At 36.1% G+C, this 12,848-nt stretch overlaps 1 protein-coding gene across 4 annotated transcripts in view; it reads right to left on the bottom strand.

Moving 5' to 3' along the window:
* The window catches only part of NFAT5 (nuclear factor of activated T cells 5), a 149,152-nt gene that overhangs the window by 68,755 nt on the left and 67,549 nt on the right, over nt 1-12,848 (bottom strand). For 2 of the 4 annotated variants that reach the window (XM_075536980.1, XM_075536983.1), the window contains one exon: nt 5,286-5,411. In XM_075536980.1, the coding sequence (XP_075393095.1) occupies nt 5,286-5,411 (126 nt within the window). Of the gene's footprint in view, nt 1-5,285; nt 5,412-12,848 lie in introns of those variants that run through there. The other 2 variants (XM_075536981.1, XM_075536982.1) reach the window with 1 other exon arrangement.

The raw sequence follows: 12,848 nt of genomic DNA, 5'->3' as shown, positions 1-12,848 counted from the left end.
GAACACAAGGTGTTGAATGGACCATGTAGCAGATACAAAGGAACAAAAACAATCATTGTGTGAACACCTTCCTCACATAATGGCTGAAGACGAAAGTGTGCATAAGCAAGTGCGGTGAAGAAGGCGGATGGTGCCCGGCTACTGAGAGATATAGCGTCTGGGGCCTTAAAGGCTTGAAAGCAAACAAGCGGCCATCTAGCCCAGAAGCAACCGAGCCCACACGGAAGCAGCACACCAACATAGGTGACCATGAAGGACAGAGGAGACCAGGTCTCCAACATCAAAGGTGAGGTGGTGGTGAGAATCACATCACCGTGAAAGAGGGGGAGTGCATGATGGGGACCCAATGCCCACCTGTAGAGAGCTGAACACCCCTTCCAGAGGGGTAGGGAGGAGGAGATGGGCCACACAGGGTTCAGTGTAACAACAATGAAACTCAAAACCTTCCTCTAGTTCCTGAACGCTTCCTCCCCTCCCAATCATCATGACCCCAATCCTACATTGCCTTGCGGACCTGGTTGTACCAGAGGATGTACAGCGGTGCAGTGGGGATCTGGAGGCACAGGGAATCTAGGACAGACGAACCCTTCAACACCAGCGGTGGGAGAGGCCACACCAGGAGGGAAGGGCATGTAGAAAGGGAGAACCGATCTCGGAGATCTATGTGTAACCTCCTCTCTGGGAGATTGTCAAGGGGGAGGCGGGTGAGGGGAGACGCCGGGGAGTGTAAGATAAGATATAATAATTATTTATAAACTATCAAGGGACCAGGGGTGGGATCGGGGAGGGAGGGGGATGGGGGAAAAAAAAGGGAAACCGAGCTGATTCCAGGAACCCAAGTGGAAGGTGAATTATGAGAGTGATGAGTGCAACGAATGTATAAGGGTGCTTTGCTCATTTGATGTATGCACAGGTTGTGATAAGAGCCTTATGAGCCCCAATAAAAAGATTAAAAAGGAAAGAAAATGATTAGGGCAAAAAATGTACGGATGTGCTTTATACAATTGATGTATGTATATGTATATGTATGGATTGTGATAAGAGTTGTATGAGCCCCTAATAAAATGTAAAAAAAAAAAGAAAAGACCTGAAAATCTGTTTCCATAAAGAATATTGTTGTGAATTGCATGGAATTTATTCAGATTCATAACACCCCTACCTAAAATAGAATGAAATATTGCCCAGTCCTGTGCCATCCTCACAATTGTTATATTTGAGCCCATTTCTGCAGCCAATGAGTCACAACACATTTCCACAAATATTACAACTTAGGAAACCTATAGGGCGGTTCTGCTCTGTCCTACATGGTTGCTAAGAGAATCAACTAGATGGCCTACAACAGCATATATAATGAGTGTTAAAGAATAAAAAATTATTAATTAGCTTGATTGATGCATTGCTTAGCTGAAAAATTAGGAGAAATTTTTTAATATGCCAATGAGGTAATTTTTAAATAAGTCCCTTAACCAAAATATATTTTTATATAAATTAGTAAATATAATGGTTTACCATGAAGACAGTAAAGATCTAGGACTAATTGAGAAAACAATTATTTTAAAGAAGATTAAAGTTTGTTTGCTTCTGAAATAAACTTTCCATTTAAAATAAATTAAATCTAAAGATACAAATTACAAACATATTGTTGTTAGTTTCCATGGAACTGATTACAACTCATGGGACCCCATGTGCTTAGAACAAAGGTTCTCCATAGGGGCTTTATGGCTGTGACCTTGAAGAAGTAGAATGCCAGGCCTATCTTCCAAGATACCTTTATGGTTTCTAAACAATAATCTTCTGGTTAATACTTGAATACTGAACCATTAATGATATATATAGATGATTATCTGATTGGTTTATGAATTTCATCTCAAAAAAGCTAGTGTGTGTGTGCCATACCTATTTTCAAAAGCCCCAATTTATGGTAACATTTCATTTTAGTTCTCTAAATAATACCTAAATTGCAGTTCTTCATATATATTCACCAACAAACAATCAAAAGAATCTTTTCATGATTCAGATTTCATCTTGAGCAATTCCTTATTTTGCTAAAAATTAGCAATTCATTTTGCTAATTTTTTTGTTCTAGAAAAATACCATTAGTATTATCTATTGAGAACCTACAATAAGGTTCATAAATTGTAATTCTAAAGTCGGTAATCACTGACATTGAACTCCAAACTGTAACTACCATTCAACTGGGATGGAGTCTTTCAAGTAGAAGAACAAAATTCAGGCTCAACTATTCCTCTCAGATTCTGACAATTGGCACCATGTGCAGGTGAGGATTTGTGCAGAAGCGCTTCTTACCCTATCTCACACCCTAGATTCAGGATAAAAAGACCTTATTGGTGAAAATGTGTTAAAACCGTGAACAATGTTGTTTTTAGGTGCTACTGAGTCATAGCAACAGATAGAAAGACATTTTTTTTACCCAGAATTCTGGATTGTGGATTAGCAGCATCGTATTTATCATGCTTCAGAGTAATGTATGAGAAAGAAAAGAAAAAAACTAGATTGGTGAATGTGAGAATACATTTTTAATAATTAAATAACAAAGAATGTCCATGAATACCCATATGCCCAGTCTCTGGATATAAATTAATTTAGAACTTATGAAACACAAACCTTTATGGCAGAACTAGAAGTCTGTTCCCACCAGGCCCTCATACCTGATAGCAGCCAATCCGGCTCCTTCAAAACTCTGAAGAATTAACTACATCAAGAGTCATCATGTTTATGCATTTCATATTTAAAAACAGTAAATGTTATAGATTAAAAAACACAGACGTCTCAATGAATGTGCCTTTTTCTAGTCATTTAGTCTTTTGGCCAGGAAGACATTGATTAACTGGCAATATACTCTAAATCTCTTTTGACAGCTATCTCACTAAGGATATGAAACTGTCGAAAAATTCAATATCCCTAAAATAACCAGTCAATGATTAAAGCTGTTCTCTTTAATAGCGTACCACAAAGTCTCTATTCTAATAATAAGACATTCCAAAAACCAAAACCTAAGTTACTGTTATTGAGTCAATGCTGACTCATAGCAACCCTGTTAAGAGTAGGCTAGAACTTCCTTTGTGAGGTTCCAAGACAGTAATTGGTTACTGTAGTAGAAAATTCAAACTTTTCTCAAGGAGTAGCTGGGGGTTTTGAAAAGCTGACCTTATAAATGGAAGCCCCCAAGTTGTAAGCTCGACACCACCAGGACTCCTAATTAGACACTCACTGCCACTGAGTCAACGCTGACTTGTGGTGACCCTGTACGGCAGGGTCCAACTGCCCTTGTGGGTTTTCAAGACTGTACCTCTTTAAAATAGTAGAAAGCCCTGTCTTTCTTCCATGGAGTGACTGGTGGATTTGAACTGCTGACATTTGAATCCCAAAATAAACTAAAAACAAATTTATGTTGTTGTTTTATTTTTAATAGGTATAATAAAAAATTGGGTTTAGATCATAAACACTCCATATGGGAATATAAGAAAACTGTCTACCCACCTTCCTCTTATTCTTTTTATCACCTTTACGGAGTCAATGATTTCAATATTTAGTTAGTAAGAATTTACTAAGTCGATCTCTGTAATTCAGAATGCTTCCTCTAAATCACTTATGATTTTTCAACTTATAGCGTTCAATCTAATATTTCAATCTGGAGATTTTTTCAAATATATAAGGGGAAGGATAAAACTTGCATTGAATTCAAGAACTTTTCCTATTTACATATTAAAATTTTCTAAAATTTAGTTTAGTATTATTTAAAAGCAAGTATCATTTCCAAACCTAGCTAACATTCTTTCAGCTTTTAAAAGGAACAGGAGCTACCGTCAACAGATGCTAAAAAGCACAGAAGAAACAGACTTTTAGTTCTATACAGATTCAACATGTCTTTAGAAAAATTTCTCATATGATACAATAGAAATCCGTTAGTCAATTTCTCCCTGTGGATTTAAAGTGAAGTGTTCCATAAAAAATATTACTTTATTTCATATTTTATGATATAACTTTTAACTTTAAATTCCCCCCAAAATCTTTAAGGACATTTTGGTATCAAGTACAAAGTAAAACTAGGCCACATAATATATTTATTACTAGTCAATTTAATTCACAATTAAATCCACAGAATCTGTTAGAAAATATCTGGCAATACATGAACAGTGAGCAGGGCTGGTAAGTTTCTTTGCCATGTGTAAAGTTTTCCTGCCCTCAATCTGGAAGACTGTGTACTGTACTACTTGTACACACAATTCAAGAGAGAGTCAATTGTACATGGAGCAATGTATACTCCCCCTGCCAAAATCCCAAATCACAAGTTCTGCCATAGTACTAACATTTCATTTGAATCACAATTTTCACTGTTTTCTTTATTACACAAAGGAATTTACTGAAAACAATGCTTCTATGGACTTCAAGTACCATTTTAAAAGATGAGAGGTATCATACTTGGCAGAAACCTCTAATGAGGGCACATACAACTTTAAGAATAAATGTAATTTTATTTCTTTTTATAAAACAAACACACTTAGCAGCCTATAAACCCAGTAAAAATATTAACAGTTGGACAAACTAATATTATGCAAAGAAAATATTCATAATAATTTATCACTAATCAAGACTCTTTCTTATTAGCTTGTCTGTCAATCTTTATTTTAATTCAAAATTAAAATTTCAACAAATTTTATATCATTATAAAGTGTATGATTTGAGAGTCAGGTAAAAAATACAGTAGTAAATTTCAAATATTACTTTGCATTGGAATTAGAAAACCTTTTCACATAAAGATTGTATTTTAATTTTCCATTATTTCAACCAAATTTTAAATGAGAATTTAAGTGTACATATTTAGAGAGAAATTACCACAGTAACATGGTGCAAAAAGAAGAGATTAGAGTATTTGAGTCCCTTTTTAGATGATACAAAATGAAATATTTTTCCATTTACGTAAGTTTTAACAAAGTGACAAAATAGAGACTCAGATATGATTTTCTATATATAGCATGGTATTTAACCTTTTTATGTGTAGTCAACAAAAGCAGCTTTACACTGCTTCCCTTATTTGAAGACAAGGTCTATTCTAGGAGTGTTCTTGTCTGTGCCAATGTGAAATTTTAAGAAATAATTATATCAAGAAAAGTCTATTGTAAAATTTTAATGTTAAAAGCATATATTTTACAACCTCCCCCAAACCCTCAAATCACACTCTTTTGGATAAACTTTGCCAGCACTGTTCATGTTGGTCAGATAATAACCTAGTTTTCCTTAATAAAGTAAGGTAAAATGCATACCAGCAGCAACTACAGCCGGAGGAGGCGAGCCTGCCTCACCACCACTTGTCTGACTCATGGATGCCACTGATGTTTCTCTAGGTGGAGGTAACTGTAACTCCTTTGGGAGAAGATCATAGACAGATTCTGTTGAGAGGGGAGAAAAAAATTTAAGAATATCAGTATATGCACAAAATGTCAGATATACTATTTTCCCTCTTTGCTGCAAATATTTATGAATGTGGTGGCTCATACTAACAGAATGTAACAACTTCTTATAAAAGTTTATTGCCATCAAATAAATTCCAACTCATAATGACCCTACAGGACAGAAGAGAACTACTACCTCTGTTGGTCTACAAGGCTGTAAATCTTTATGGGAGCCTGTCTGTGTTCCACAGAGTGGCTGGTAGGTTTAAGCTGCTGATCTTTCTGTTAGCAGTCCAATGAATAATCTACTACCCAGCCAATGTACCTATGAACATTTCTTAGACCTAACCTAAGACCTTGAGGGAATGAGTTAACGGATCCAGGCTATCAGGATGATAGTTTCGGGCTCCCAAGGTGTATAGGTGTAAATAACAGTTCACAAAGTTACTGTTCTACAACCTACTTGGGTAAGCAGCAACTGATGTCATGAGCAGCTATCTAAGGTACAACCATTAGTATCTCCCTGTCCCGAGGCAAAAAGACAGATGAAAGTAAGAAAACAATTTTTTTAAATTAGGCCACATAAGCATCAGTCTCCATAATCTTCAGACCAGAACAACTAGATGGCCCCCAGCTATCACTACTAATTGCTCTGAAAAGGACCCCATTAGAAGATTCTGGAGAGAGTGGGAGAAAGATATGAACAAAACCTCAAATTATTATGAGAGGATCCCCCAAAGTATGGCCCTTTAGTCACTGCCTCTGGTCTAGAACTGAACCAACCCTTGTGGTAAAAATAATCAACCATTTAAGATTAAAGGGGAGCATTTAACCAAGGACAAAGTTTAGAGGGTTAGGAACAGAAGCAGAGACACAGGGAGAAAGTAGCATGGTATATGGAAGGACAGCAATGGATGAGTTGAAACAAAGTAGATATGGATTATTGAATGCTAAGCTGATGCTTTGCTCTGTAAATTTTCACTTAATTTACAATTTTTAAAGTAACCCCATAAAATTAATGCTTTAAAGTGTTATTAGCATTTATTTTTCCTTAGATTTATTCATGTTTAAGATATTTAATCACAATTTTAAGATAGTTATTTTTAAAACTAGGTAAAAGTAGAAAGAATTTTAAAAAATGTCAAATAACCTAAAGTAGCCCATTATCTTTCTCTGAAATAATAAGCCTACAATTTACCATCCATTATATAGAAGATTGGCTATACTAAAGTATATCAGCTTTAAATTATTTTCTCTGACTAGTTCATTAGTGTGACAGTCTTGCTCTTTAACCATGCACCCTTTTACAAATATTTTAATGCAATACTACCATAATGTTTTTCTCACCTAAAGAAGCTAAAACGAAATGTCATGGTTCAAGGAGATACTTCTTACTTTCTAAGGCATTTCCAAGCTTGGAAAGGCACAGGTATAGGATACTCTTACATCAGATAACACAAACACCGACGAGATTATGATTACCTTTCTATCTAATGCAGTGGTTCTAAACCTTCCTAATGCCACGACCCTTTAATACAGGCTCCTTGTGTTGTGGTAACCCCCAAGCAAAAAATTATTTTCAATGCTACTCATAACTACAAGTTTGCTATTGTTATGAATCAGGTGAGCCCTGTGAAAGGGTCAATGAACCCCCAAAGGGGTCGGGATCCAAAGGTTGAGAACCACTGATCTAATATAAAAAATTAATTGCCCATAAAATTCCATTTATATCGATTATTTAAATTTTCTGATTATTATCGATAGATTTTGAACACATAATTTCAAGATAGCCTCTAAAGAATGTACAATTAAAAAAAAGAATGTACAATTTGTATTGGAAAGAATAGCAAACAACCAGTTGGAAGTATGTATTATAATTTTTAAAAAGAACCAAGGCACAGAGCTTAAGGAATTTTTCTAGTACTACAAGAAAACCAATATTCTAACAACTAAACATTACCTATCTACAGGTGTGATTAAAAACATATTTAATATTTTATTCTTGGCAATAGGCAATACTTTCAGCTAACAGATTACTAAATTCAAAACTACTTTCATTCTTTTAATCACTGAAGTATGTATCCTAATCTTGATGTGGACAAGGATTGAAAAGAATGCCACTAAAGGAGAGCTAAAATTAGAAGTTGTCCTCCTAAATGTGAATGCACAGTAAAGAAACAATGCAAGTTTATTTTGAAAAACCTATTACCTCACACTTGAATTTTTTTCATCTTCAGAGGATTTTGGAAAACTCACCATCTGTATATTATACCAATTGAAAATTTTCAGCTTGTTAAGAAGGTAACAAAAAATTTAAATAAATTACTTCCATGTTTCAAACAAAAATTCTGTTTGAAGCGGGATAGGGTGATATGTATAATCTAATTAAAATACAAATGTCATATCACCAACTATTCATTTTAACACAATTATTTTTCTGAATTCATGTTGAAGAGTTCCCAACACATAAAGAAGCATATCCAACAGTTTTTGTTGTTGTTTTGAATACATTTGAAAATAAAAAGGTATGATGATAAGATAAATTGGTTATCAAAATATATTTATGTCAAAGGGAAAAAAAGTGTATCCTCCCCCAGAAGAATTTATTTCAAAGGATGGCATTGAATCTGCAGTTCTGGGATAGGGACATACCTGATCGGAGCACACAGGAGCAGATGAACATGGAAGAGGAGAGAGTGGAGCACAGCCTGGCCCACCAGGCCTTGAAGACAATGTTCCCAATTAGAGCAGCCAGTCCACAGAGAGGACCACATGGCCGAACCCACTATGAGACATGACGTCCCTCCCTGACCTATAACCCTACACGGGACAACACTGGAAATACAGTGTGGGAATTGTGCCCCCATCTGATCCCACCGCACTGAGGCAAAACACTAAGGGGGTGCAACAGAACAGCAAGGGACCGGAGCGGCGAGGTCCCCAGGGAATGCTGAAGGTGGACTTTGGGGCCAGGCGTGGTACCCCAATAGACTGGACTGGAAAACACTCCTAAAGGCCAACAAAAAGTCCTTGAACTAACTACAAGCTTTTCTTTCTTGTATATTGTTGCTTGGTTTTACTCTGTCATGTTTCTGTGCATGTTATTATCTCCACAGGTCTGTCTAAGTAAGATAGGCTGGATGAACAATCTGGAGGACAAAACAATGGGACCGACAGTTCCGGAGGGACATGGGATAGGGGAAAGTGGGGGAAAAGGTAGTGGTGTTAACAAACCCAGGGACAAGGGGTGGGGGTAAAAAGGGTATCCTCGTAACAGTCCAATTACTAATTGTGCTTCACTCCTCAGGATTGTTTCTCTATGTCTTCAATTATAAAAATCTATCAATTTAATAAAAAATTTAAAGCCTACGATGAAACACTACCACCTTTAGTAAAAATGGGTATAACGTTGGGTTTGTTTTAGTAGTATAGAAACAATGTTACAAAAATTACATTGTATAATGGGGAGGAAAACTGATGAGAAAAGGATAAGAATGGTTATCAACTCCAAGGAAGTAATTAGTGTCATTATTTTCAAAACATTTCATTTCTACTTTAGCCCTTGGTATCAGCTCTTTTTTCACCTCTTTCCCCCAACTTTCCACCCTTGTGAATTCTTGATCAATTATATATTTTTTTGACATCTTGGCTTTTTAATTTTTTAAAAAACATTTTATTAGGGGCTCATACAACTCTTATCACAATCCAAACATATACATACATCAATTGTATAAAGCACATCCATACATTCTTTGCCCTAATCACTCTCAAAGCATTTGCTCTCCACTTAAGCCCTCTGCATCAGGTCCTCTTTTTTTTTCCCCTCCCTCTCCGCTCTCCCCTCCCTTATGAGCCCTTGATAAACCACAGATTGTTATTTTGTCATATCTTGCCCTATCAATTATATATTATTATTGTTATTTCATATCTTACACTGTCTGTTGTTGCCCTTCACCTACATTGGAAAGTGACTAAATACAGAAATTGTTATATCATAGACTACAGTTAGGACCAACATACCAATATTGTGATTTCAGATTTGGGGACTCTGAGTGTGAAACAATAAATGTCTATTGTTTCAGCAAGGTCCCAACAAAGAATAAAAGTAATAAAAATTATGTTGAATTCCATGCTACTATATACTACTATTGGCATTTAGTTCTAAACCCAATCTAAATACTTTTACAGCCCCCATTAGTCAATGAAAAAAAATCCTGAAAAAGAACATTATGTAAAATTGACATGACAGGCAATGCAGTGGCTGCTGGTGTTGGGATGAACCCAGACGCTGGACGACCATATAAAGTTGTACCAAATCCTTCTCTAAGCTGAAAACTGAAAGGTAGACAGTAACTTTACCAGAGTTGAAAGCCCTGTCTTCCTCCTGGAGTCAATGATGGTTTTGAACTACTGAGCCTGCAGATCGCAGGCCAACGTGTAACCACTATGCTACCAGAACTCCTTAAAAAGAGCTTAAATTCATATCATTGTGTGCTCACCTCCCCAATAATGATCGCTAAAGACAAAGGGGTGCATAAGCAAATGTGGTGAAGAAAGCTGATGGTGCCCAGCTACCAAAAAATATAGCATCTGGGGTCTTAAAGGCTTGAAGGTAAACAAGTGGCCATCTAGTTCAGAAGCAACAAAGCCCACATGGAAGAAGCACACCAGCCTGTGTAATCATGAGGTGTAGAAGGGATTAGGTATCAGACATCATAGAACAAAAATCACAGCATTGAGATGAGGGGGTGTACCAAGTTAGGACCCAAAGCCCATCTGTAGGCAACTGTACATCCCATTACAGAAAGGTCGCGGGGAAGAGATGAGCCAGTCAGGGTGCCATGTAGCAATTTTCCTCTAGTTCCTAAATGCTTCCTCCTTCCCCCATACTATCATAATCCCAATTCTACCTTACAAATCTGGCTAGACCAGAGGATATACAGTGGTACAGATAGAGACTGAAAACGCAGGGAATACAGGACAGATGATCCCTTCAGGACCAGTGCTGAGAGTGGCGATGCCGGGAGGGTGGAGGAAAGGTTGGGTAGAAAGGGGGAACCGATTACAAGGATCTACATATAACCTCCTCCCTGGGGGGATGGGACAACAGAAAAGTGTGTGAACGGAGAGGTCGGACAGTGTAAGATATGACAAAATAATAATTTATAAATTATCAAGGGTTCGTGAGGGAATGGGGTGCGGGGAGGGAGAGGGAAAAATGAAGAGCTGATGACAGGGGCTTAAATGGAAAGAAAATGTTTTGAGAATGATAAAGGTAACGCATGTAAGAATGTGCTTTACACAGTTGAAGCATGTATGGATTGTGATGAGTTGTATGAGCCCCCAATAAAATGATTTTTAAAAAGAGAGAGAGAGAGAGATGTAAGAGCCCCCAGTAAAAGTATTTAATAATAATAAAAAATAAAGAAAGCTAAAAAAAAAAGAGTTTAAATACTTTAAATTCAAGAAAACTACAGACAGTCATAAGTGTTATATTGGGTCATTATACCTATTTCTTTTGTTATCTTTTAAATGGTTCAGATGAGGAAGGAATGAAATTAAAAGTTTATAAATACCAACCACTTAAAAAAGGGAGTGGGAAGGCAGCTTCAAGAGAAAAGATTTGAGAAAAACAGAAAGAAAATCACGTCTAGATTTTACTAAAAGAAGTACAGGATCTACTTTGAGGGTAATGAAAACATTCTAGATTGTGGTGATGGTCAGACAAGTCTGTAAATATACTACCTGACACTGAATTGCACACTTTAAACAGGTAAACTTTAAGTACTGTAAATTATACAACAAAAAAGCTGCTCAGAAAGGGGCAGGAGGTCGAAGATAAAGAAACAGAACAAGTACAAATAAGAATGTCACAACAGCAAGAAAGGTCTTTTCCATTGTTCTGGATCAATTTCATGGACAAAAACATCTCTTCACATAGCTTTCTGAAAAGCGAGAAAGAGAGGGTCAAGCTGGAGACAAACTAATTTAATTTTTACTCGTAAGGGTCTTCTAGGAGTTAGCCCGGGAGGGAGGAAGGAAAAAAAAAAAACCCCAAAAATGACTCTTCTACTGAAGGACTGGAAAAATGCTACAGGCATAGTTATCCTAAATTCAGTAAAATATGTGATGCAAATTATAAAAAGTTCTTGTGAAGAAAAAGAAATACTGATTTAATGAAATAAATGCCTAATGCAACAGCACTCCAAAATGTATAGGTTCAGCCTAAAAGGTGGTGTTTATCAGCACCATTTGCTCAAGTTCTTTCCTATTCTTCATCTTACTTTATATCAACAACTTGAAAAATTATAAAGTTGCTAGTGGCACACACGTAAAAGTGATATATATATACACACACACATCATAATTTATCATAGATCATGACAGACTGGAATATATACCCCCCAAAATAAAATGAAATTCATTAAAAATTAATATTAGGTATATCTGCTTTTATGTAGTGGTCACAAGTATTCACTCTTAAATCTAGAAAACCAAATCTAGAAGTGGTTTTTCCTTCATACTGTAAGACTTTTCTCAGTCTTGCATTGACTGGGGTGACTGATTTTTTTCCCCTTATTAATGTTACTAATAATTTGATTGTATCATAATGATATTTAATCAACTCACTTAATGGCTCATTATGAATTTTAGCCAAATTTCAACGTAAGTGCATTACTAAAAGTAACCATGTGGTAGAACTAAGGCAAGTGACATATAATAAACAACTTCACTAATATAAATTGTCGATATAAGTAAAAAATTTAGGCAGAAAGTGGAGCAGCCTCTGAATATGAAGAGCTATCTTATGTTGGTGCAATAGCAAGGAGACTACGGCAATTACAGGGAAGCAGGAAATGGAGAAATTAAGTTACCATTTTTAGATAACTAAAAGCAAATTAATGCTTCCCTATTGTTGGTTAGGAAGATGAACAATGTAGAAATGGACTGACAGGCTGGCTTGTTTGCTTGGTCATTCTGTAAATCCTAATTGACTCATTTATGTCACTGATAATTCCAGGCTAATTTAGTCCTGTATTATTATTCTATGCTGGTTTTAAGGGGGGTGGAAGAAGTTTACTACATCAAGCTCAAAGTAGGCAGAAATTCTATCCTGAGGACATAGGACAGTGAGAGAGAAGAGAAAAATTGATCATTTAAAAGTGGAGCTTAATGTTTTCTTCCAAATAGGATACTCTAACTACTGATTACCTTAATCTTATGCTCTAATGATTTATGCTACTATTGTTGAGTTTCAAAAAAAGATAAAAAGACCTCAACTGCCCATAATCCCTCATTTTTCTTGAGTTGACACAAAGGAAATAAACTAAAGTATCTGGGAAAAGACATGCTTTCTGTGCTCTTTCCTCTTAGCAGAAGTATAACTATTACTATTATTATTAGTTAACATTTACTGAATATGTGGAGGTGAAG

Source organism: Tenrec ecaudatus, chromosome 18 (genome assembly GCF_050624435.1).
Source record: "Tenrec ecaudatus isolate mTenEca1 chromosome 18, mTenEca1.hap1, whole genome shotgun sequence".
NCBI classification, from domain to species: domain Eukaryota; kingdom Metazoa; phylum Chordata; class Mammalia; order Afrosoricida; family Tenrecidae; genus Tenrec; species Tenrec ecaudatus.
This window is presented reverse-complemented; position numbering and strand designations above follow the sequence as displayed.